The sequence below is a fragment of the Bufo bufo genome, chromosome 10, assembly GCF_905171765.1.
Source record: "Bufo bufo chromosome 10, aBufBuf1.1, whole genome shotgun sequence".
Classification (NCBI taxonomy): Eukaryota; Metazoa; Chordata; class Amphibia; order Anura; family Bufonidae; genus Bufo; species Bufo bufo.
Genome location: NC_053398.1, coordinates 20,189,222 through 20,216,187, shown reverse-complemented (window position 1 = coordinate 20,216,187; position 26,966 = coordinate 20,189,222). Strand labels below are relative to the sequence as shown.

The window sequence follows — 26,966 nt, the reverse complement described above, 5'->3', positions numbered from 1 at the left end:
TTTTTCATGTGGATTTCTGGGCGTTTCTGCACCAAACACTGCAAGTTTTAGTTGTGGTTTTTGGTGCAGATTTAATGCCATTTTTCTGCAGATATAATTGAAAATGGTGAAAAAAAACGCAAAGACAGTTGACTTGCTGCAGATTTAAAAATCCACACATCAGGTCAATTTCCGCACTTAAAGAGGACCTTTCACCGATCCTGACATTGTGAACTAAATATCATGACATATACAGCGGCGCCCAGGGATCTCACTGCACTTACTATTAGGCTCCATTCACACGTCCGCAACGTGTTTTGCGGATACACGGAGCCGCGGATCTGCAAAACACGGAAAACGGCAATGTGCGTTCCGCATTTTGCGGACCGGACATTGCCGGCATTAATAGATTATGCCTATTCTTGTCCGCAATTGCGGACAAGAATAGGACATGTTCTATTTTTTTGCGGAACGGAAGTGCGGACCCGGAAGTGCGGATCCGCAATTCCGTGTCCGGGCAGCACATCATGCTGCCCCATAGGAATGAATGGGTCCGCAATTCCGTTCCGCAAAATGCAGAACGAAATTGCGGACGTGTGACTGGAGCCTTAGGCTACATTCACACGTCCGTGGTGTGTTGCGGACCCGCAAATTGCGGGTCCGCAACACACCAGCCCGTCAACCCCATAGAAATGCCTATTCTTGTCCGCAAGCTGCGGACAAGAATAGGACATGCTCTATCTTTTTGTGGAGCTGCGGACCCAAAATCGAGGCCGCGCTCCGCAATTGCGGCTGCAGACAGCACACTGTGTGCTGTCCGCATCCATTCCGTCCCCATAGAGAATGAATGGGTCCGCACCCATTCCGCAAAATTGCGGAAAGAATGCGGACCCATTTTGCGGACGTGTGAATGGAGCCTTATCCCTGGGCGCCGCTCCGTTCTCCCGTTATGTCCTCCCGTATGTTCGGGGACTTGGTTATAGTAGGCGGAGTCTGCCCTTGTTCTGCGGGCGTCTCCTTCTCCTAGGCTGTAGCGCTGGCCAATCGCAGCGCAGAGCTCACAGCCTGGGAGAAGGAGACGCCCGCAGAACAAGGGCAGACTCCGCCTACTATAACCAAGTCCCCGAACATACCGGAGGACATAACGGGAGAACGGAGCGGCGCCCAGGGATAATAGTAAGTGCAGTGAGATCCCTGGGCGCCGCTGTATATGTCATGATACTTAGTTGTTCCCAATGTCAGGATCGGTGAAAGGTCCTCTTTAAAGGGTTTCTGGCATCAGAAAAATCGTTATGTAACTGGCTGACATTAGCGATGTGCTAATGTCAGCAAATCATAACTGTATGACTTATATCTCCCTGCCTGCCACCGTTCGCGCTAAATAATGACTTTTATAATATGCAAATGAGCCTCTAGGTGCTAGTGGGGCGTTTCTGCAGCATCTAGAGGCTTCTCTGTAGAAAGGAAAAAAAATCTGAAAAAATGCATGGCACAAATATCTGTATAAAAGAAAACACAACTTTTTTCATTTTTATACATGTCCCCAAAAATGCCACAAATAGTGCGTGTGAAGGAAACCTAAGGCTATATGCACACAGCAATGTCGATTCGGCACCAAAATCTACTTGTGTCACTTGTCCCAGCTGTTTGTGCAAATTTCAAAATCTACAGTACAACAAGTCAAACACAAATCTTCCAAATAAGGCCTCATGCACACGACCGTTGTTTTATTCCGTGTCCGTTGTTCCGTTTTTCGTGATTTTCTGCGGATCCATTGACTTTCTGCGGACCCGTTTGTCATCCGCGTCCGTGATCCGTGGTTCCAGTCCGTCAAAAAAAAAAAACCTGTCCTATTTTTTTTCACGGAAAACGGTTCGCGGACCCATTCAAGTCAATGGGACCGTGAAAAAACGCAGAGGGACACAAGATTGTCGTCCGCGTCCGTTTTTTCCCTATCATTTGCATGGCAAACTTGACTTCGACTTTTTTTTACTTTCCTTCATGTCTGGTGATCCTCCAAAAATAAAGGAAACAAAAACGGATCACGGAACAACGGAACCCCATTTTGCGGAACGGAACACAACAACGGTCGTGTGCATGAGGCCTAAGGATGACATCCGTGTTGCATCTGTCGTGTGTTTTTTTTAATTTTTTTCTGTTTTTGCGTACTCATTGACTTCAGTGGGTCCGCGATCTACATTTTGCAGACAAGTGTAGGACACGTTCCAACTTCGTGCACAACGGATATGAATAACATTGAGCACGTCCCATTCTTGTCCGCAATACGCGTATCATCATGGACCCATTGAAGTCAATTGGTCTGTGTAAAAAAAAAAAAAAAAATACAACATGGATGTCACTTGGACATCCTCTGTATCTGCTCCGCAAAATACATACGATCGTGTGCATGAGAATTTTCTGCAAGAAAATCCGCACATAATGCACACTGTGGGCATATAACACAGATTGGCATGTATTAATTCCTGAGCACAAAGCATTGTGGAAATCTGTTTCACAGGTATTGTGAAATCTTAAAGGAGTCGTCCGACTTTGTAACTGATGACCTATCCTCTGAACAGGTCATCAGTTTCTGTTCAGTGGGGGTCTGACACCCAGGACCCCCAGCTGTTTGAAAAGGCCTCAGCACTCCTGTGAGCGCTGCAGCCTTTCTAGCAGCTTACCCTAGTGACGTCACAACTTTTGGTCACGTGGCCTGGGCACAGCTCAGCCCAGCCCATGGTGCCTTCTCACAGCTGATCGTGAGGGACCTGAGTGTCGGACCCCCTCTGATCAGATGCCAGCGTTCATGTTACCAGCTGTCTTTTGCCATGCACACGGGAAGATAGTTGGGCGCGACCGGCTTTTTATGTCAATCTTAGTTTCCCCCGTGCACTGCCGTGAGATTCGTCTAATTTATGACGAGGCGTGCACCTTGTCATAAATTAGGCGCATCTGCGGCAGTCCTCGCGTCTAGCGTAAAAACTACGACAGCTCCTCACTGGCATAGTTTTTCTCTAACATTTACTACTGTTTCCTGGGATAAATGTTAGTAAATTTGTCGGAGGTCGAGTCCCAGCCCTGACGCCCCCACACGCCCAGCTGGCAGACACGGGGTAAAACTGACTTTTCAACTAAATATTGTCGCACGGCTGGTTAAAAAGGGGACTGGCAACTATTTTACGACTAAAATAGTTGCAAGTCCCTTAGTAAGGCCCCTTTCACACAAGCGACTATTCCACATGGGTGCAATGCATGATGCGAACGCATTGCGCCTGCACGGAATTCGCACCCATTAATTTCAATGGGACCGTGTACATTTACGTTAATTTTCACGCATCACTTGTGCGTTGCGTGAAAATTTCATCATGTTCTATATTCTGCAATTTTTTTTTCACACACCGCAGGCCCCATAGAAGTAAATGCAGCTGCGTGAAAATCGCATCCCATCCGCAAGAAAGTGCGGATGTTATGCGTTTTTAACAGATAGTTGCTAAGAGATGTTTGTATAATTCAGTTTTTTATCCCGCGCGTGCAAAACGCATTAAATCGCATTGCACCCGCGCAATCGCAGACAAAAGTAAATGACTTTGTTTGCGAAATTGCGCATTTTTCACTGAACTCATCCGGACCTAATCCGCACACGCTCGTCTGCAAGGGGCCTAAATGTGCCCCATTCAGCAGCGGTAATGACAGAACTCTACCACAAGTTGCAGGTGACGCCATGTTGCTGTGGAGTCCGAGCCTGAAGAGCACTACAAAGACAAATGCACAAAGATTGTACAGAACTGATTGGCGGGCAGTGAGTGTACACCTACATTTTCTGGCGCCCGCCCGTGCCCTTCAAATCGGGTATTGATTAGCAACTTGCTAGCCTTCATGCTATAATTGATTTATGTCATTGACACACACTGAAGTGGCTATGAGGACCTCTTTCCCTACATTTTGTTGCTTGAGACTGCTGCTGTGCTTGTAATAAGGTTGCAAAATGTTGGAAATTGGCAAATCTACATCTGGCCAGAGCTTATTCCTGCAGTGTATGGTGAGACGTGGCGTGTTTTGTGCTGATGTCTCTCCTGCTCGTCCTGCACCGGTTTGGTCTTCAGAGCCTCTGATTGTCTTGTTTTTCAGCAATCACAGCTGCCATTCTAACACCAAGGAATGTGCTCGACGCTCCCTCCACCCCCTTGCACTTTACAGGGGTTTGTCAAGGACATGTGTGCTGAATAACGGCTCATGTTTTCAGGGGCTTTGTTTAATGGGTACCTCTCATATCTGTGTGTGTGTGCAGTAAGGTACCGGTGGCTCGCAACGGAGCAGGAAACGTGCAGTTATCTGGATACTCTTCACAGGAAGCATTAAGTAATGTTAACACGAGGATAGAAGTACTTTGCTCCTTCCAGTGAAACTGCTGGGATTTTCTATTCATCTGTTTTCCAGAAATGAGTCAGTCCCTCAGTGTTTGTGGGCAGTGCAGGGTAATATTTGCTTTTGACTTTTGGATTTTGTCAGGCCTAGCTCAACTCCCAGGCAACTTTCATGTGTACGCTTTGTAGCGGCAGCACTGTGGTTCAAACCCTGCCGTCCATCTGGCACGGCCAGAGCTTTGAAGGGACAGGTGGCCGGGAAGTCGGGGCCGATGGCTTGTTATTTACAGTACTTACTTGCATGGAAATAAATGTTAGGCCTTTCAGGGCTGGGAGTGGCTGCAGGGTCTTTGTCCTAGCCATGTTTTATCTGTGTAGAATTAGTACATATGCTGGAGCACGTGTAGAAAGATGCTGGCGCATGCCAGGGGGCTGTGCAGGACATTCTGTTTTCTTAGCATATTTGGTAGACTGAGTCTGTTTTGCTGTAATGCTTTTTTTTCCCCCACTCCTTCTGATGAGTGTATTAATCATTTTTGGTTTATCCGTTGATTATATGAAGTTACAGCCCCCTATATTCATTTAACGCCTTCATATCCACCAAGCATTTAAATGAATTTTTTTTTGTTTTTTTTGTTTATCACTGGCGCAAAATGCATTTTATGAGGATGTGTAGACTAGACTTTGTAAAGCTACTTTCACACTGGCGTCAGAGGATTCCGGCAGGCAAATGCATTGAAATACCAGATCCGTCTCTCATCTGGAAAAAACGGATCCGGTATTAATATTTTTCACAGATTTAAAGGTCTGCGGCTGCGTGAACAGGAAGAACAGATCCGCCAATGCGGAAATTTTAATGCCGGATCCGGCACTAATGCATTTCAATGGAAATTGATGCCGGATTTGACATTCCGGCAAGTGTTCAGAATTTTTGGCCAGAGAGAAAAATGCAGCATGCTGCGGTATTTTCTCCGGCCAAAAAACGTAAGAGAGACTGAACTGATGCATCCTGAACAGATTGCTCTCCATTCAGAATGCATAAGGATAAGGCTACATGCACATGACCGTTGTATCCGCAAAACACGGCGTCCGTGCGCGTTCCGCAATTTGCGGAACCGCACGGACAGCCTCTAATATAACTGCCTATTCTTGTCCCAAAGCACGGACAAGAATAGGACATGCTATATTTTTTTTGCGGGGCCACGGAACGGAGCAACGGATGCGGACAGCACATTCGTTGCTGTCCGCATCTTTCGCGGCCCCATTGAAGTGAATGGGTCCGCATCCGAGCCGCTAAAACTGCGGCTCGGATGGGGACCAAAACAACGGCTGTGTGCATGAGGCCTAAAACTGATAATTTTTCACGTGCTGCACTCTTTGGTATGCTAAAATGATGGACACAATGATGGAACCTCATGGTCATAGTCATTGGGGTCTGTCGGGAGCATCGCATCCACTACGTGAAAATCCAGTCTAAGGGCTCATGCACACGACCGTTGTTGTTCTGCGGTCTGTTTTTCACGGATCCGTTCCGTATCAGAGTTGTTTTTTTCCCCTCTGATTCAAGTCCTCTTCCATTCCGTTATTCCACAAAATATATCTGTATAGTTTCCGTATGCGATCCGTTTTTTTGCGGAACGGAAACAGTAACTTATTAATCACCAAACACATGAGCAATATAGGCTGGGCATAGCATTTCTACAGTATGGATCCGCAAAATCCGGATGACATACAGATGTGTTCCGTGTGCGTTCAGTATTTTTTGCGGACCCATTGACTTGAAGGGGGCCTCGGACCGTGATTTGCGGACAATAATAGGAATGCACTACTTTTTTGCGGAACGGAAATGCGGAAGCGTAATGCACACAGAGTACCTTCCGTTGTTTTTGCGGACCCATTGAAGTGAATGGTTCCGCATACGGCCCACAAAAAAAAGGAACAGAAGCAGAAAGAAAATACGTTTGTGCATGAGCCCTAAAGGTTCTATTCAGACTAGTGCCCATCAAAAAGAGTTTCCATTGATATTGGAGGGCTTTTCTGAATGTTTTTTTTTTTTTTTCTGATGACCTTTTCTTGGGATAGGTCAGGGACCAGCAACCCCCGACGCTCCATATGTTCAGAAACTACAACTCCATTCACTTCTTTGGGAGTTGTGAGAACAGCCAAGCATGTTTGCATGCTGGGAGTTGTAGTTTCACAGCAGCTGGAGTGCAGAAGGTTGCTGATCCCTGGGATAGGTTATCAGTATGTGGTCATGGGGGTCCGACTCCCGGCACCCCCGCCGATCATCAGTTTGAAGAGCCGGCGCCGCGGTCTCTTCCTAGACCAGTGACGTCACCTTCGTTGGTCTCATAGCCTAGGCCTATTCAAGTGAATGGGGCTGAGCTGCGATACCAAGCAACACATGCAGCTGTGCTTTGTATTTGGCCGCAGCACTCAGTGGAGCGCCATGGCGTCTTCAAAGAACTGATCGGCGGGGGTGCCAGGAGTCAGACCCCCACTAATCACCTACTAATGAGCCATCCTGAGGATAGGTATAATTAAAATAAAAATTGCCAATTTTGTGTCTACCTTTTTATGAATTTGAAACGTGTTCTAAGGCAGGGATCAGCTTCCTCCGGCTCTCCAGCTGTCCAGAAACTACAACTCCCAGAATGCTCCATTCAATTTTATGGAAGTTAGGCTACATGCACACGACCGTTGTGTGTTTTGCGGTCCGCAAAACACGGAATGGTGTCCGTTCCGCAATTTGCTGAACGGCACGGACAGCCTTCAATATAACTGCCTATTCTTGTCTGCAAAGCGCGGACAAGAATAGGACATGTTAAATTTTTTTTTGCGGGGCCACGGAACCGTGCAACTGATGAGGACAGCACACGGAGTGCTGTCCGCATCTTTTGCGGCCCATTTGAAGTGAATGGGTCCGCATCCGAGCCGACAAAACTGCGGCTCGACCAATGGCTGTGTGCATGAGGCCTTATAAGAACAGCCGAGCATGTTTGCATGCTGAGAGTTGTAGTTTCATGGCAGATGGAGTGCTGAAGATGGCTGATCTCTGTTCTAAGGTGTCTTCCCTCTCCATTGACTAAAATGAGTAAAAAAAAAAGAAGTCCACTATTAAGATGCAGTAACGTGGTTCTACAAGAACAGGTGTAGCTCCTTCTGTTTTGATTCTGTAAATAATAAGAAAAATTCCCACAAATGCACCCCAAAAAACGTATGTCAGACCCCACTACCATGTCTGATGACCATTTATGTGTACAAAGAAGTAAATGTCCAAACACCATGGAAACTGTCATCTATGTTTAAATGGGTATTCTGGTTAGATAGGGGTTTACTATTAGAATGGTGGGGGTCTTACCGCCGGGACCCCCACAGATCATGAACGGTGTGGCTGCTCCAATAATTTTTATGGGAATTTGTTTATTTCTTTTATGCAATTATAGCGCTTCTATATTCCACTGCACTTTACAGACATTAGTATCCAACTGTCCCCAGAGGTGCTCACAATCTAAGGTTCTTACTGGTTTGTGAATGTGCGGGTACCATTGTGCATAGGGTTTAGTGTGCTATGTACACCTTTGGGGACAATTTATTATAATTTTTTTTATTGCATTGTACTTATTTTGAGCTAAAAATCTTTTGTTCAATGGGTCTTTTATTAAAAATATGGAGTCCATTTTTTGTACAGAGCTGGGATGCTCTAGTAGCAGGATCTGAATTTTCTCTCTTCTCCATCAGTTGGGGAGCTGAAGGCTCCTGATCTGACAATATAAACACTCATTATAGCTCAGTTCTCATCTTAGGGTGAATTCACATCTGTATGGTTATAACGGAATCCATAAGACGGAAGGACGGATCCGTTATACTGCCCATAGACTTGTACTACGAAGGAAAGAAAAATGGATGCCCTTTAAAAGGCATTCCGTCTTAATAGAAGTCTATGGGAATCATAACGGATCCCTCTGGTTCCTGTTATGCAGAACGGAGAAAAAAGTCCTGTCTACAGGACTTTGTTTTCCGTCTTGCATAACAGGAACCAGACGGATCCGTTATGATTCCCATAGACTTCTATTAAGACGGATCAAAACGGAATGACTCTTAAAGTTAACACTTTGTGACAGAACGGCTCAGTAAATGTTTTTTTTAAAGCCAAAAACGAGTAAAATGCAATTGTAAACAAAAATTACCTCCGAAGGTGTACATAGCCTTCAAAAAGTTAGCTAGCACTAGAGTAAAAAAATGCTTCTAGGGCTCATATACTACAAATCCCTTACCTGGTCCCTGTACGGTGCATGTGTATAGCTCCATGGCTTCTAGACAATAATATCTGTCATATGGCATGTGGGGGAGCAATCCTGCACGGTAATCCTAGCAATCTATGGATGTGGTATTAGATTTCCATGCAATAAAGATCTGTAATATGGCCACATGTATAAAACCTAAGTTATTAATTTGGAACCACCTCTAGATGAAAATGATTTATGTCATCTGCTATAAATCTGTTTTGTCTATGACTGCCCCCCCTTTAATAGATGTACAATACCTTCTGCTGTGTTGGTTGTCATTTAGGCAGTGTGATTGACAGTTCTGCCTTCCATATTACATTTCCCATCCTCCCCCTCTTCACTAGGAATCCTATGCATACTCACTGTATTGTTTGGGCGAGTGGTTTGAAGAAGGGACAATTATATGAAGCAGTGACGTGACCATTCCTGCCTATTCTCCTGTAAATGACTTTAAAAGAACGCATTGACTGAACCCGAAGAAAATTTAGGGGCAGTTAACATCTCGTTTTTGTGGTACTTTCAATGTAAAAAAAATAAATAAAAAAAATTATTTATATATATATATATATATATATATATATATATATATATATATATATATATATATATATAATTATAGACGAAAGAAGTAGGACTGCACTCCGGAATTATGGTGAAATAAAAGATTTTAATCTGAAGAGCCGAAACGTCGCAAGTTTGCCATATTATGGGTGATTAAAATCTTTTATTTCACCATTATTCCGGAGTGCAGTCCTACTTCTTTCGTCTATATATCATTGGGTATTGCCGTTACCCTACGTCGGACCTTGCACCCATATCGTGCTCCCGCTGGACTTTCTATATATATATTTATATATATATATATATATATATATATATATATATATATATATATATATATTTAATTTTGTTTATCTTTCCTTTTTTATGTATACGTGCCATACATTTTGTTTTGTATTTTATTTTATTTTATTTTTTAAACTTTAATTTTTGTTTTGTGGACCTTTTTTTCTTTTTTAAATTTGGAGAGTTGAAGGCATCATCTGAAAAAAAGGATACATTTAAGTCTGGGTTCACATCACGTTTTTACCATCTGTTTAACGTATACAAAACAAATATACGTTAGGGCTCATTCAGACAACCGCTTTTGTGGCCGCCATTAATTTCTATGGGGCCACAAGTGGTCCCGTTCCGCTGCTCCGTAGAAAAGATAGAGAATGTTCTATTCTTGTCCGCAATCGCGGACATAGGAATTTTTAATTATGGTTGCAGCCGTGTGCGGTCTGCAAAACGCTACGGTTGTCTGAATGCGCCCTTAAACGGATACCTCAGACTGATGCCTTACAGTGGCATTCGTTCACCTAACGGATAAAAGTGTAATGTCATATGTAGGGCTGCAGTAAACGATTATTTTAGTAATCGAGTATTCTATCGATTTATTTTTTACGATTAATCGAGTAATCTAATAAGAAAAAAATAATACTGTTTTCCTTTATAAAAACCTCAGACGCCCTGCCATTAGCCCCCAACACCCTTCGTTCCCCCCTGTGCGATCAGCCCAAGTGCATCAGTTCCCCCCAGTGCCATCAGCTCCACTATCCCCCAATGCCATCAGCTCTCCCTCACCCCAGTGCCATATGCTCTCCCTCACCCCAGTGCGATCAGCTCTGCCCCCTTGTTCCATCAGCTCTGCCCCCTTGTTCCATCAGCTCTGCCCCCTTGTGCCATCAGCAGCTCTGCCCCCTTGTGCCATCAGCAGCTCTGCCCCCTTGTGCCATCAGCAGCTCTGCCCCCTTGTGCCATCAGCAGCTCTGCCCCCTTGTGCCATCAGCAGCTCTGCCCCCTTGTGCCATCAGCAGCTCTGCCCCCTTGTGCCATCAGCAGCTCTGCCCCCTTGTGCCATCAGCTCTGCCCCATTAGCTCTGCCCCCATTGTGCCATCAGCTCTGCCCCCAGAGCAGCGCGGGACCATGGACGTACTGTGGAGTGTCCGGAGGCCGCCTGCTGGAAAGGTAAGTATTCCAAGCGCCGCAGGAGACCACGGAGCGGGAGTAATAGCAAGCGCTTCACTCCCGATCCGTGGTCACATGACACAAACGAATCTTCGATGCAAAAAATTTGCATCGAGGATTTTTTTGTGTCGAATTACTCGATTTAATCGAGTAATCGTTTCAGCCCTAGTCATATGTTTTGATTAATCTCTCATTGAGAGCAATGTAAAAAAGCTTTCTATGCTTTTCTTTTTTGCAGGACACAAAAGCATTGTATGCTATGCTATTATGTCCTTAAAAAAGCAACAAAAAAAGTACATAAATGGTGACAAAGAAAGTTATGCATTTTTGAACTACGTTTGTCAAATTATAGTTTATGGGTACATCGAGCGATACATTTCAATACGTTTTTTTACCGTTTGCAAACATATAAGCAGCCAAAACGAGATGAACAGCCCCTTACAAGCAAACCGTCATTATGTCACTAAGGTGGGGTTGACATCATGTTTAACAGATGCCTAAAAAAGGATGCCAAATAAAAGGTGTCTGTATCCGTTTTGCATAAACTTTTGTGTAAAAAAACTAAACCAAAAAAATCTATATATATATATATATATATATATATATATATATATATATATTTCTTATATAAATTATTTTTTTATAGCAGACACAAAGGTGAAGTTTACCGCACTTTTGCGTCCAGCAAAATGGGAAAGTGACAGATTTTTTTTTTTTTTTTTAACGCTACTTTCACACCTGCGGCATGTATCTCGGCAGGCTGTTCTGGCAGAGAATAGCCTGCCGGAGTTCTCCGGATCCGTCACTGCCGGATGCAGTTGAAATGCCTGTTGAGTATAATGGGGTCCAGCAAAGATCCGGCTGCATTCCATCAAAAATGCTGAGAATCGACTGTTTGTGTCCAGCCAATTCCCAGCATTTTCTGCCGGAACTGGTGGCCGGATTTCAGTGCCTCAGATGTGAAAGTAGAGGATGCCCTTCAGTTGGCATCTCTTTAGGGAGAGTTCACGTCAACGTTATTTTTCTGTTCTGCTGAACCTTCTAAAAAAAAAAGATTTCAGATGGAAATGGCTCAAACAAATACCAAATGTGCAACAGTATCTGTTATTTTACAGGGTCCTATTTTTATTTTTATGTTCTTCTGACTGATCAGGAGAACGGAAAAATAATGGTGATGTGAACTCTCCTTTATTTTGGTATCTGTCAAACGAATCTGAAAGGCGGATGATAAAAACGTGATGCGAACCTAGCCTGGCCTGAAATAATATTAGCACATATGTCTAAGTGTCATCACTTATCAGTGGCCTGCTGCCACGTACACCGCCCTGTATACCTTAAACCTTATCGTACTTTATGTGCACGATAGAAACTTGGGATACACGGTTTGCCATATCAGGAATACGCACTGCATCAGCAGCTTGTGACGCAGGTGTAGCTCGGGGATGGCCGCTGGGAAAGTGGCAGGAAACTTATACCTGTTGAATTGGGGGGCGCAGCTGTTAGTGGTGATCCAGGGGCTTTCCATGTATGCCGCGCTGTATGAAAAATGACCCCTTCAGATAACCCTCCTTCATTGTTTTACTCTTTTACAATCGTCTCCGTGCTTGAATAAAATAAACCTTCTGTCCAAAAGGCGTTCGCAAGAAGTTTACTTGAGGAATGGATGCAGAGCGCATAGATTTGTTTCCCCTGCTCTTTACTGTAGCTGCAGCTGAATCACACAAGCCGTGAGTAACCATTCACTGCGTAGAATTGAAAGGGTGTACATGGCATGTCTGAATTCGATAGGTTGCCTCTCCACCAACCTTTTGCCAGCATTTCTGTGCACAGACAAACTTGATGCCTGTGCTCTAAGTGTAGAGTGAAACGTCAGGAGTTTTCTGCCTGTGTAAACATTCTGTTCTCCCAGGGTTTACTGATGGAAATCAGGTCCTTCTGATGTGTGTGACACGGTGGTGGGGTTCTCAATCTGACTGTCAAGTGCCTGTCTGCTCTTGTAGGATGTGTCTGAGATCCTAAATTAGCACTGTCTTGAAAGGGAAATGAAGGAAAAGATGGGCCTGATATCATGTGCTGCTATAGAGTGTTCTTTTCTTGGGACTCAGGCTGTGGCCTGCAGGAACATCACTGAAACACACAGATAATGCTAGAGGTGCGGTGTTACCAGCAGCTAATGGACCAGAGGCTTGTCAGGATACCTCTCAGCAACAAAGGTAAGTTATCTTTTTATTTTTTTGTTCTCTACCAGGCGTGCCGCTGTTTGGGTACAATGGTGCCGCCGTTTTCATTTCTTGCCTTTGTAACTATAGGAAATTGCAGCCTGTCAGGAAATCATGCATTTGCGTTGTGTTACGTCTTTATGTTCGTTATGTTTGATACGTGTGTAGATGGTGAATTACCTCCAGCGTTCCCTGTCAGCAGATATGGGACACTGGCATTAGTACTTCCAACACAGTTTAAATGGAACGAAACATTGCATTAGTTTGGTTTATGTTGGCTTTTGTTAGTCTAATTGTTAGGCATTTTAGGCCTTATGCCATATGCAGTCCACTATTTTCCCAGTCTATTGAAAATTTTGTCATGTCGTTATCTGTTTGCTAAACTCACTCACTAAGGCCAGGTTCACACTTGTGGTGGAGCTTCCGACGCAGATCCCAGCAGGGAAAAAAAAAGATGAAATACCTTTGCATGCAGTGGAAAGTTTGTCTGGCAAAATGTTGGTATTCACACCGGAAACCTGACAGACCACATTATAGTGAATAGGATCTGTCGGGCGCCCCCAATGTCCAGCATTTACCGGATCTGGCGGTTCCAGTACTCTGCTCCCATGCCAGAACATGCATAGGGGTATCTCCCAAGGAAGAGCACCATCTCGATAGCGCCACCTTATGTAAGTGGCTCCCTATGAGACTTCTTAACATCATCTGACTTTTTAACAATCCTTGAGATATGACACGGGAATATAGCCAAGCCAAATATCAGTAGACGGCTGTTTCATGCTGCTAGTCCCTCGTCAGCGCGGAGTAGGATTCTGGCTGGCTGGGTGCGATGCCTTGGATTTTTGGCTTGCCTATATTCCCTTTTCAAATCCCAAGGCTTGTTATAAAGTCAGATTGGACACTTAGGCCTCTTTACATAGGACCGTATGGCTTTTTCAGTATTTTGAGGTTCTTTTTTTTCACGGATCCGTTCCGTTTTTTTGTTTCCTTTGTGTTTCCTTTTCCGTTTCGTTTTTCCGTATGGCGTATGCAGTAATCACATAGAAAAAATTGGGCTGGGCAACAGAATGGATACGGAAAACATACGGAGTACATTCTGTATGTGTTCCGTTTTTTTTTGCAGACCCATTGACTTGAATGGAGCCACGGAACGTGATTTGTGGGCAATAATAGGACATGTTCTATCTTTCAACGGAACAGAATTACGGAAAAGGAAGGCATACGGCCCGCAAACGGGAAAATAAAAAACGGTTGTGTGAAAGAGGCCTTAGGGACCCACTTCCAGAAGGTGGCGCTAGCGAGATGGTTCCCTTCCGTGGAAGATACCTCTTTGCATAATCTTTTAATCCATGGAGCATTGCCAATAAGTCTTTATACCATGAAGCGCTTCCAGTAAGTCTCCATACAGGACTGGTCTGTTTTAAGTAGATCCAGTGCCCTTCCTATGACTGAACAGAATACCAAAATATAAGGGCAATTGTGCACTTGGTCTAACTCCCAAAGTATTTTTCTTCCTAACAGGTTGAACCACAATAAGGCCTCATGCACACGACCGTTTTTGTGGTCCGCATCCGAGCCGCTTTTTTGCGGCTCGGGTGCGGACCCATTCAGTTCAATGGGGCCGCAAAAGATGCGGACAGCACTCCGTGTGCTGTCCGCATCTGTTGCACCGTTCCGTGGCCTGCAAAAAAATGTAAAAATATAGCATTTCCTATTCTTGTCCGTTATGCGGACAAGAATAGGCATTTCTACAATGGGCCACCCGTTCCGTTCAGCAAATTGCAGAAGGCACATGGGCGGCTTCCGTTTTTTGCGGATCTGCGGTTTGCGGACCGCAAAAAATGGAACGGTCGTGTGCATGAGGCCTAACTGTCCAATTGTCACTTTTTGTCTCTTTTACGGCAGGTGTAGTTTTCTATCATTTTAATCTATCATTTTGAAACTAATCAGGCCTGTCATTGTAGAGATAAGGCCTCGTGTGCAATACTTTACCTTAAGGCCCCATTCACACGTCCGCAATTTTGTTCCGCATTTTTCGGAACGGAATTGCGGACCCGCACTTCCGGGTCCGCAATTCCGTTCCCTAAAAAATAGAACATGTCCTATTCTTGTCCGTAATTGCAGACAAGAATAGGCATATTCTTTTAGTGCCGGCAATATGCGGTCCGCAAAATGCGGAACGCACATTGCCGCTGTCTGTGTTATGCGGATCCTCAAAACACATTACGGACGTCTGAATGGAGCGTAATGTTCTTTGATTTCATATTAAGGCCTGTATGGGGGTGCACTGCAGAGTACATATTTGTCCCCTTGCAAAAAACTATGTGGCAGATTTACTAAGCCTGTAGATGGCATAGGCGTAGACAGGCTGCCCCAGATATATCCAAGGGGCTTGGGCTGGATGACAAATGTGGTGCAGGGCTAGACATTTTTGTCTAAGGGCTCATTCACACGACTGTGGTTTGGTTCTGCATCCGAGCCGCATTTTTTGTGGTGCGCACCCATTCACTTCAATGGGGCTGCAAACGATGCTGTCCGCATCCGTTGCTCCGTTCCGCTCCATTCTGCTCTGTTCCACAAAAATATAGATCATGTCCTATTCTTGTCCATTTTGCGGACAAGAATAGGCATTTCTATAATAGGCCGTCTGTTCTGTTCCGCAGATTGCGGACCGCAAAACACGGCACGGTCGTGTGAATGAGCCCTAACTCTATACCAGCTATTGGTGGAGACAGAATTTTATGACACAATTGTGTCACAATTTTCGCGCAAAATGTTGAGTTTTATGCTATGCATCTTTCGCTTGACGCTCCATCTTTTTCTCCTGAAAGGGGTTTTCTGAGATTTTACTACTGATGATCTATCCTCTGATCAGCTGTCTGAGAAGGCTCTCATTGCAGTGCTTAGGCCGAGTTCACACGAACGTGTGTGACCCGTGCCCGTGCTGCGGGCCGCAATGCACGATCGCCAGCCGTGGGTCAGCCGCATCGGATCGTGGACCCATTCATATTAATGGGTCCGCGATCCGCCCGTTCCGCAAAAAGATAGGACCTGTTCTATCTTTTTGCGGAACGGAAGTACGGGACGCAACCCCACGGAAGCACTCGGTAGTGCTTCCGAGGGATCCCGTTCCGTGCGGCCGTTCCGCAATTGATATTGATGAAAAGGTAATCAATTTCTGATTGGTGAGGGTCCAAAACCTGTCACCCCCGCCACTCAGTAATTTAAAGAGGTTGCGGTGCTCTGAGCACTGCAGCCTCCTCACTACATTGTACAGTGGTTGTTATTGTTATTGCTGCCCAGGCCCATTCACTTGTAAGGGACTGAGCTGCAAATAGGCCATGTGGCCAATTAGTGTGACATCACTAGCGACTGTGACACTCACTGGAGTGCCACAATCTCTTCAAGCAGCTACAATCGCTAGGATATGCCCCCATTGTCTTATAGGTGCAGGTCCCACCGCTGGGACCTGCACCTATATCGAGAACGGAGCCCCGCAAGTGAAGGAGGGCGCACTGTGCATGCGCAACCGCCCTCCATTCATTTTCTATAGGGCCAGCGAAAATAGGCTAGCGCTGGCTCGGCTATTTCCGTCGAGCCCATAGAAGTGAATGGGAGCGGTGGCCGGTCATGTGGGGTGCGCGTCCATTCACTTCTATGGGGAGCCGGCTTGGTGGTGGCCGGACCGGAGTCCTCCAGCCACCACGTTGCAGGGCTCTGTTCTCGATATAGGTGTGAGTCCCAGCGGTGGGACCCGCACCTATAAGACAATGGGAGCATATCCTAGTGATATGTCCCCATTGTCCATGATGAGACAACTTCTTTAAACCCTTCCCGACATAATAATGGCATGGAGCGAGTGCAGCTCCTTCATGCATGGCATCATGCTTTTGAAAAAATTTATTTGCTTCTTTGCATTGCCATATTCTGACCCCGATAATTTTCATATCTATGGAATTGTCATTATTTCGTGGAGCTATCTGTATCTTTTTATTGATACTGTTTTGGAGTATGTGTGACTTGTTGAGCATTTTGTTCATTCTTAGGCCTCATGCACACGACCGTAGTTGTGTTCCGTTCCGGAAAATGGGGTTCCGTTTTTACGTGATCCGATTCCGTTTTTATTTCTGTGTGTCTTCCTTTATTGAAGGAAAGTAAAAAAAAGTCTAAGTCAAGTTTGCCATGCAAATGATAGGAAAAAAACGGATGCGGACGCGGATGACAATCTTGTGTGCCTTTAGCGTTTTTTTCACGGTCCCATTGACTTGAATGAGTCCGCGAACCGTTTTCCGTGAAAAAAATAGGACAGGTTATATTTTTTTGACGGACTGGAACCACGGATCACGGATGCGGATGACAAACGGTGCATTAGCCGAGTTTTCAACGGACCCGTTGAAAGTCAATGGGTCCGCAGAAAATCACGAAAAACGGAACAACTGACACGGAATAAAACAACGGTCGTGTGCATGAGGCCTTAAACGTGAATCATTGTTTTTGTTTGCTTATGTTTTTGTTTTGTTTTTTACCATTATGTTGTTCACCGTATGGGATACATACGTTTATGTTTTAATAGTACAGGCCGATGATCTCTATTTTATTTTTATTTTTTATAAAAAAAAATTTAGTACGAGGAAATCGGAGTGATTTAATTTTTTTCCCCCTACTTTTTTTTTAACTGCTCCTAGGGGCTTTAATGTGATCATCTGATCATTTCTCCCATTTACTGCAATGAATTACTGTTGCAGTCTATGAAGTTTCGCTATGTTCCTATGGAGCTCTGTCTGCCACAGGAACGTCACTGTGGCCATCCAGAGGGCCTGAGCTTACTATAGCGAGTAAATAGCTCCCTTGATCTCGGGATCGGGGAGACGTTCGGATCCTGTGAGCCCAGAGCTCTGAAGAAAAGACCTCTCAGATGCTGTGGTCACAATTAACCACGGCATCTGTGGGGTTAAGTCCGTGATCGGCATTATTGATAATGGACTTAACCCCTCTGGGTGTCTTCTATGTAAAATAGCAGAACCCAGAGCCATCTTCAAAGACCTGACATCCGCTGTACATGTATGGCAGATGTTGGGAAGGTGTTCAATGAATTAAAAAAATGAACATAGTTGGTATTACCACATCTATGAATGCCTGAACTTTTAAAATATCTTGCTATCTATCCCACATGGTGAATGTTGTAAAAACAAAAAAATGCCCAAATACAGAATTTATTTTTTTTCTTTTGTTTTGTCACCTAACCTCCCTACAAATAAAATCAAAAAGCCATGTGTACAGCAAAATTTACAGCTCATTCAGCAAAATTGACCCCTCAATTTGGTGAATATGGTAACGCAAAGCCTTTTATTTGCAAAAAAAAAGTTAATCGTTAAAGGGGTTCTGCACTTTGTTTTAACTGATGATCTATCCTCTAGATCAGGGGTAGGCAACCTCCGGCACTCCAGCTGTGGTAAAACTACAACTCCCAGCATGCATACTTGCTCTGCTCTTCTAAGAACTCTCATAGAAATGAATGGAGCATGCTGGGAACTGTAGTTTCACAACAACTGGAGTGCCGAAGGTTGCTGATCCCTGCTCTAGATCATCAGCTTCTGATCGGCGGGGGTCCGACACCCGGGACCCCCGCCATCACTGTTTACCGCAGGCCCAGTGACGTTACGACTAGTATCAACTAGCGTGGGCGGGGCTAAGCTCTGTTCACTTGAATGGTCGTGACGTCACTGGGCCAGCAGTAAACAGTGAGAAGGCCGCGGCGCTCCTGGAGCGCCGCTGCTTTCTCAAACAGCTGATCGGCGGGGGTCCCGGGTGTCGGACCCCTGCCGATCAGAAGCTGATGATCTATCCAGAGGATAGATCATCAGTTTAAGCAAAGTGCAGAACCCCTTTAAGTTGTAAAATTAATGAAAATGTGGTATAGCCATAATTGTGCTGATCTGAATACATGACGTCATTTTTACAGTATACTGGCTGCCATAAAAACAAAACGCTAAAAAATAGTTGCAGAGTTGTGTTTTTTTCCCCCTTATTCTAAGCCACAAATAATTTTATTTATAGTTTTACAACGTCTTAACATTAAATGGTGCCATTAAAAAGTGTAGCTCGTCCCACAAAAAATAAGTCCTTGTACAGCTATGTTGGTTAAAAAAAATAAAAGTTATGGCTCTTGGAAGGCAAGGAACAAAAAATGAAAGTTGGCAGCTGTTTTAAGTGGTTAAAGAGTAACTGAGTTTTTATTAAACTTTGGATATGTCACAGACACTGATCAGCCGTTTGAAGGGTCTGTGGCCTCTTCATTGTATATATCATTCCCAGATGCTGCCTGTGTTCACACCACCTCCGTCTGTACTGGATATGGAGGTCTTGTGTCATTCACTTGTTGCTTTTGCTGGAAAAAAAAAACAGCATTAAAAACAGCTGTGCCAAAAAAACGTGTATAAAAGCAACCTTGAGCCAGTTTCAATCACAGCACTTTGTTGCATTTTTTTTTTTTTTTTCAGTGTTCAGGTTTTGCTTTAAAGGGATTTCCAGGCTCCAGGGATTGACCTTTCCTTAGGATAGATTATCGGTATCTGATTGGTGGGGGTCTGACACCTCATACCCCCACTGGTCACCTGTGCTGCCAGAACTAGCACTTCAAAGAGAGCGGGAAGCACAGCTCCTTTCCGACTGTAGGGGCCATGCTGGAGTTACTACTTATGTGTCTGTGCCAAAAAATGATTAAAGTGGCGCAAGTTGGCACATTTAGGGTTTCTAGACTTGCTTCTAACATGCTTGACGAGGCGGCAGAGCTTATCTGAAAGTGGGTGGAGCTTCACAGTAAAGGGGGTGCTAAAATGTGCCATTTTGCACCAAAATGTCAACGCAGTTCTGGCTTTTAAAGTAAGGGCGCACACGGCCGATACCTGTGTTTTGCGGATCCACAATTGGCGGACCGCAAGATGTCTGAATGAGCCCTAAGGGTGTACTTACATGACTTTTTGCGAAGCGCACACGGACGCAGTCTTTCTATGAATACACCTAAATCTAACCTATATGTTGGTATACAGTAAAGTGTCTGTCCCTGCACCACATTATTTATCCAGCCTGAGCCCCTGTGAGAAGTCTAATGTGGGGCTAGACAGCACGTCTAAGATTACGTTTTCTTTAGGCCTCATGCACATGACGGTAGCAGGTCTGTGCCCGTATTGCGGACCACAAACAGCAGTTCCACAATATACGGACACCGGCTGCGTGGGTGCCATATCATGGATGCGGACCCATTTGCTTGAATGAAGCACAGGTTGGAAGTTTTCTGTCCGTGCCTCCCCACCGCAAAATAGTGCATGCTACTTTTTTGTGGTGAGGACTATCTGATGTGAATTGCTGACACCATTCAAGTGACTAGGTCTGCATCCGCAGACGGCGGGCACACAGCTGGTGCCTGTACATTGCGGACGGCAATTAGCTTACCGCAGCACGGGCCCGGCCGGCACACGGTCGTGTGCATGAGGCCTTAGGATTAGTAAATCTGGGTCGTTGCGTTTTACACGCACTTTGTTATTTTCTTGGTTGTTGGCTGCAGTTCAAAGGTAGCAGTGGTTGGAGTCCTGGTGAGTTGGAGTCCTGGTGCTTTGTTACATAGGGTGCTGTCACACATTCAGGTTATTTTAACTTTTTGAAGCCAAGATCATGTGTGAATTACACCACGCCAAAACAAAATTTTGTCTGCTACTGGGCAAAAACCATTTGTCCTATACCAAATCGAGTGTGCGGATTACAAATCAGAACTGTTGTAACACGTCACGAAATTTTGCTATGCATAAGTATGCCTAAATGAATTAAGCACTTGGAAAGCATTGAATAATTTTGAACAGAACGAGTTTTACTCCAACAATTACCTGATCTACATCAAAGTTTGCTTAGTAAACAGTGTATGAAAATTTAATGGAATAACAACATTTCAAAAAGTCTTGTTTTTCAATTTAATAGTTTTACTTGAGCAAGGCCCAGTACTGTTAAAAGTGCTTCAGGCATCTGCTTTTGCGTTTGCGTTCCTGTTGCAAAAACCAGCAGTAGTTCCCCATCATGTTGGGATTTCAGCGGCCTTGATACCTGTTCTCCATTGTAGAAATATCTTTATGGAACCGCTCTCCTTGTTCATCACTTAAGCAGCGCTCCAGATAGCGACCAAAATGGTCGCCAATGCGCCTTAAAATTTGCAGATGGCGACAAGACTTTTTAGCCTTGTCGCCATTTGTGACAGGGCTGCTGCACTGTAGCTAAATATTGCAGCGGGGCATAAGGGCCAATTCCTTGCCCCAGCGCAGGTGTTCGCTCAGCAGCACAGGGGAGAAGGAAGCAGTCTCTCCCTCCCCCCTGTGCCACCGCTGCCACCAATGAAAAGACAGAGGGGGAAAAGGAGGGGAGGGGCTGTAGCCACTGCGCCACCAATCTTGTTAACTCACCCATTAATTCTAATACAGGAGGCGGGTACTGGCTGCAGGATCACATAGCCGGCACCCGACCTCTATGACCGGTAGCTTTGATCCGCGGCAGTTAACCCATCAGGTGCAGCACCTGAGGGGTTAACTGCCGCGGATCGCAGCTACCTCTCATTGAGGTCGGGTGCCGGCTATGTGATTCTGCAGCCAGCAACTGCCTGCTGTATTTGAATTAATGGGTGAGTTAACATCATTGGTGGCGCAGTGCGCCCCCTCCTTCCCCCGGTATTAAAAACATAAGGCTGATCGCATACATTTTCCCTTTCAGATGCCGGGGTCAAATGTGACCACGGCATCTGCGCAGTCCGGAAGCTGAAGTCGCCCACTTCCGCTCCGTTAACAGTGTTCCACGGCTGAGATCGGGGAACCTGTTACATTGATCTAATAGGCTGAAGCCTCAAGCAGGCTTCGGTGCCTATTAGATGACTTTACCAAAACAGGCCACTAGGTGGCAGCATTGTATTGGTATAGTGCTAATGAAGTGTTCAATGTTGTCTATATAGACATCAATGAACACAATAGATCAGTGATGGTGAACCTTTTAGAGACCGAGTGCCCAAACTGCAACCCTACCACCCACTTATTTATCGCAAAGTACCAACACTGCAATGGCAATGAATACCAATATAGTATGTCTTCAATGTAATTTATCTATAATAACCTGCCTACATTCAATGCGCTTCCTGTGCCATTCATAGTGCGCTCACCATAGACTCACCATATTCAGACTCTCTAGCGGCAGCAAGTCGCATAAAATGTGGTGTAGATAGGGAATCATCCCAAAGCGACTTGTTAGGTTATCCTCCAATATGTGATATATTTAGAGACATAAACTAGCATTGACAAAAGGAAATAAGGAGGCACTTATATGGGTGTAATATCCCATTTCTCTGCCGCTTGTATCCACATAGCACCTTTAAATTTTAAAAGCATTTTTTCTTCTTTTTTCTCCTTTCTCCTGTTTTAGCGAAAGAAATAAATGTTACGCTTTATTTGACCAGAAACAGGAGTCTTGTAGCCTATGGCTATCTGAACTATATTATTCATAGTGCGCCCTGCGCTGATGAATGGCAGGAAAAGTCTAAGGAATATTGGTACACCATAGACTTTTCCCAGGGCGCGGGTGCCCACAGAGAGGGGGACTTTTACCCGTGCCATAGGTTCGCCACCACTGCAATAGGCAATCTAATGATTGCCAGTTATTGTCACCCAAGGTGACTTAAAACTTCAACTACTGAATAATTTTTTTATAAAAAGTGATCAAAAAGTTGCACACACAATCACTGAAAAGAACAGATCGTCCTGCAAAAAAATTAGCCTTTACAGAGCCTCGTACACTTAACTACAAAACAGTTATAGGGGGTCAGAATATGATTATAAATATTTTTAATTTTTTTTTTCCCCCCTCAAAGGTTTTCATTTTTTTTCAGTATTAAAGCGCGTGTGCCCGTGTGCCTTCTGCAATTGCGGCCCATTGTAGAAATGCCTATTCTTGTCCGCAAAACAGACAAGAATAGGACATGCTATATTTTTTTTTTGCAGGGCCACGGAACGGAGCAACGGATGCGGACAGCACACGGAGTACTGTCCACATCTTTTGTGGCCCCATTGAAGTGAATGGGTCCGCACCTGCGCTACAAAAAATGCGGCTCTGATGCGGACCACAACGGCCGTGTGCATTAGGCCTAAATAAATCACATGTTTTTTTCTCAGTAGCAAAATCATTGTTGCGCGGTGCTATAAAATGTGATAACTTGTGTGTTTTGAACTGCAGATTGAGCCACGGATTTCACTCATTACATGGCAAAGACTGATATCTGCTGTGAAACTGCGCAATTTCAGTAGATAGGGCATGCTTCAGGGCTGAAATCCTGCAGTGGATTTTTTTTATGCTGTGATTTAAGACTTTTTACAAGATTCTGATATTGATGACCTATCCTCGGGACACGTGGGAACCCCCGCCGATCAGCTGTTTGAACTGGGCACAGCATTCCTGCTGCCGCCTCCTCACAGCTTACCGAGCACAGCGCCCTCCATTGTATAGAGGCTGTGCTTGGTATCACAGCTCAGCCCTGTTTACTTAAATGTGACTGAGCTGCGCCTAGGCCACGTAACCAATGAACGTGACATCACTGGCCTTGGGAGAGGCCGCAGCGCACATCCGAGTGCTGTGGCTCCATCAGCTAGGAGTTGGACTCTTGCTCATCCGCTATTGATAACCTACCCTGAGGATAGGCCATAAATATCAGAATCTTGGAGAAAATACCATCAATGATGTGTGTAAAACCCCATTTGCTAAAATTGCACAGTACTTACCAATGTGTATTCTGTAACTGAAATTATGGAACAAATGAGCAATGTATGAACTTGCCCCTAAATCCCAGGTATGTGGCCCTTCTCTCAGTCCAATCTTTATAAATGGGAGTGAGAGAATGCATGAAGTTAAAAAAAAAAACATAGAAATAAAAATATCATGTTGTGAATGTTGAGACAACTAGGAACAGATGTCACATTAATTTGATGTGCAGAACAAAAAATTATAGCATCTCTGATTTGCTCATTTTATGACACCTGCTCAGAGCAGACAGGTTTTTTTGGGGGCTGTTCATTTTTGCTTGGCTTAAATTGGAATTTACTTTTATATTAGATTATTTCCAGATTTGTGTTTTGCATACTTAGTCTACTTTCACACTGGCGTTTTGGCTTTCCGTTTGTGAGATCCGTTCAGGGCTCTCACTAGCGGTCCAAAGCGTATCAGTTTGCATTCTAATGCATTCTGAATAGAAAAGGACCTGCTCAGAATGCATCAGTTTGCATCAGTTCAGTCTCAATTCCGCTTTGGAGACTGACACCAAAACGCTGCTTGCAGCATTTTGGTGTCCGTTTGATGAAACTGAGCCAAACGGATCAGTCCTGGCACACAATGTAAGTCAATGGGGACGGATCCGTTTTCTATGACACAATATGGCACAATAGAAAACTGATCCGTCCTCCATTGACTTTCAGTGGTGTAAAAGACTTGGCTATGTTAAAGATAATACAAATTGTTCCGTTCTGAACGGATGCAGACGGTAGTACTATCTGAACGGATCCGTCATGCGAGTGTGAAAGTAGCCTGAGGCCTCATGCACACGACCGTTGTGTGTTTTGCGGTCTCCAAATTGCGGATAGCGCCCGTGTGCGTTCCGCAATTTGCGGAATGGCACGGACAGCCATTGATATAACTGCCTATTCTTGTCCACATAACGGACAAGAATAGGACAGGTTATATTTTTTTTTCCAGACCACGGAACGGAGCAACGGATGCGGACAGCACACTGAGTGCTGTCTGCATCTTTTGCGGCCCCATTGAAGTGAATAGGTCCGCATCCGAGCCGCAAAAACTGCGGCTCGGATGCGGACCAAAACAACGGTCGTGTGCATGAGGCCTTGGTTGCAGTTTCCACAGTGTGTGATACTCTTTTGGTGCATTGCTCCTGATAGGAACCTGTGAAGTTCTTTGTATCAAGCAATAATAATGTAATTTTTTATTTTTTGCAGGGGAAGGGTGGTTAGCGAAACATGTTATTGATGGTTAGTTTTCTCTTGCATAAACATTTTTTTTTTTTTTTACACCTTATTATTGCTTTGCTCGTAATGTAAATGTTGATGTCAGAGACATGTATCTGTTAGGCCTCTTTCACGCGAGCGTGACGGATTAGGTCCGGATGCGTTCAGTGAAACTCTCACCATTTTGCAAGCAAGTTCAGTCAGTTTTATCTGCGAATGCGTTCAGTTTTTTCCACGTGGGTGCAATGCGTTTTGATACGTTTTTCACGCTCGTGATAAAAAACTGAAGGTTTACAAACAACATCTCCTAGCAACCATCAGTGAAGAACACATTGCATCTGCACTGGTTTCCGGATGCAATGCGTTTTCCACTGAAGCCCCATTCACTTCTATGGGGCCAGGGCTGCGTGAAAAAAAAAACTCATGTCCACAGACCCTTTGAAATGAATCGGTCAGGATTCAGTGCGGGTGCTATGCGTTCACGTCAGGCATTGCACCAGCGCGGAAAACTTGCTCGTGTGAAAGGGGCCTTAGACTCTGTTCACATATTCATTGGTGGCTCCGTTGGAAATTCTGTCAGGTTTGAAGGCAAAAATACTGCTGCATCAAAATGACAAGCCATACGTCACAGCAGATCTGGCACAGCTTAGTGGCTTCTGTCGTAAATACAAGCCAATTCATGTTAGGCTGCATGACTGTTACATAGGAATCCCCAATGATTCTCCAAGGAGGATTTCCTATTCCTTCATTATGATATTTTAGAGTGCCTCCCCTTTGACCGTCTATTCGCACAACCGTAGGCCATCTGTGCCCATATTGCGGACCGCCATTGACTTGAAGAGGTTCGCAGTCCGCAAGATATGTCGTGGTGCGGAGCAGAAGCACGGAGAGCAAGCTCTATGAAGCGCCTCTCTACTAAGGATAGGATGTATATTGCTGATCACGGACCCATTTAATTCAATGGCTTACATTTGGGTGAATGGGCACTAAGGTCTCTTGTACACGACAGATTTGTGGTCCGCAAAATACTTATGCGGTCCATGTGCATCCTGTAATTTTGGTGGGACCTACTGTAAAAAAAAGTCCTATTATTTGCAAGATGGACAACAATGGGACAGGTTCTATCATTTGCAGCACGGATTGCAAACGGATGACATCTGTCTGTGTGTTTTTTTTTGTTTTTTTTTTATATTTTTTTTGCAAACCCAGAAATGAATGGGTCCCTGTGCGATCTGCAAAAAATGCGGTTCAAACACAGATCAAGAATACAGTCGTGGCCAAAAGTTTTGAGAATGACACAAATATTAGTTTTCACAAAGTTTGCTGCTAAACTGCTTTTAGATCTTTGTTTCAGTTGTTTCTGTGATGTAGTGAGTTTGTCAGAATTAGTGGGTTTTTGTTTGTCCACCCGCCTCTTGAGGATTGACCACAAGTTCTCAATGGGATTAAGATCTGGGGAGTTTCCAGGCCATGGACCCAAAATGTCAACGTTTTGGTCCCCGAGCCACTTAGTTATCACTTTTGCCTTATGGCACGGTGCTCCATCGTGCTGGAAAATGCATTGTTCTTCACCAAACTGTTGTTGGATTGTTGGAAGAAGTTGCTGTTGGAGGGTGTTTTGGTACCATTCTTTATTCATGGCTGTGTTTTTGGAAAAAATTGTGAGTGAGCCCACTCCCTTGGATGAGAAGCAACCCCACACATGAATGGTCTCAGGATGCTTTACTGTTGGCATGACACAGGACTGATGGTAGCGCTCACCTTTTCTTCTCCGGACAAGCCGTTTTCCAGATGCCCCAAACAATCGGAAAGAGGCTTCATCGGAGAATATGACTTTGCCCCAGTCCTCAGCAGTCCATTCACCATACTTTCTGCAGAAGATCAATCTGTCCCTGATGTTTTTTTTGGAGAGAAGTGGCTTCTTTGCTGCCCTTCTTGACACCAGGCGATCTTCCAAAAGTCTTCGCCTCACTGTGCGTGCAGATGCGCTCACACCTGCCTGCTGCCATTCCTGAGCAAGCTCTGCACTGGTGGCACTCCGATCCCGCAGCTGAATCCTCTTTAGGAGACGA

The 26,966-nt window shown here is 44.7% G+C and overlaps 1 protein-coding gene across 5 annotated transcripts in view; it reads left to right on the top strand.

Moving 5' to 3' along the window:
• The window catches only part of PHF21A (PHD finger protein 21A), a 153,759-nt gene that overhangs the window by 9,272 nt on the left and 117,521 nt on the right, over nt 1-26,966 (top strand). For 2 of the 5 annotated variants that reach the window (XM_040409140.1, XM_040409139.1), the window contains exon 1: nt 12,569-12,856. The exons of 2 other annotated variants lie outside the window; for them this stretch is intronic. In XM_040409140.1, the coding sequence (XP_040265074.1) occupies nt 12,787-12,856 (70 nt within the window). In that variant the 5' untranslated portion in view covers nt 12,569-12,786. Of the gene's footprint in view, nt 1-12,567; nt 12,857-26,966 lie in introns of those variants that run through there. One more of the 5 variants, XM_040409141.1, reaches the window with a different exon arrangement.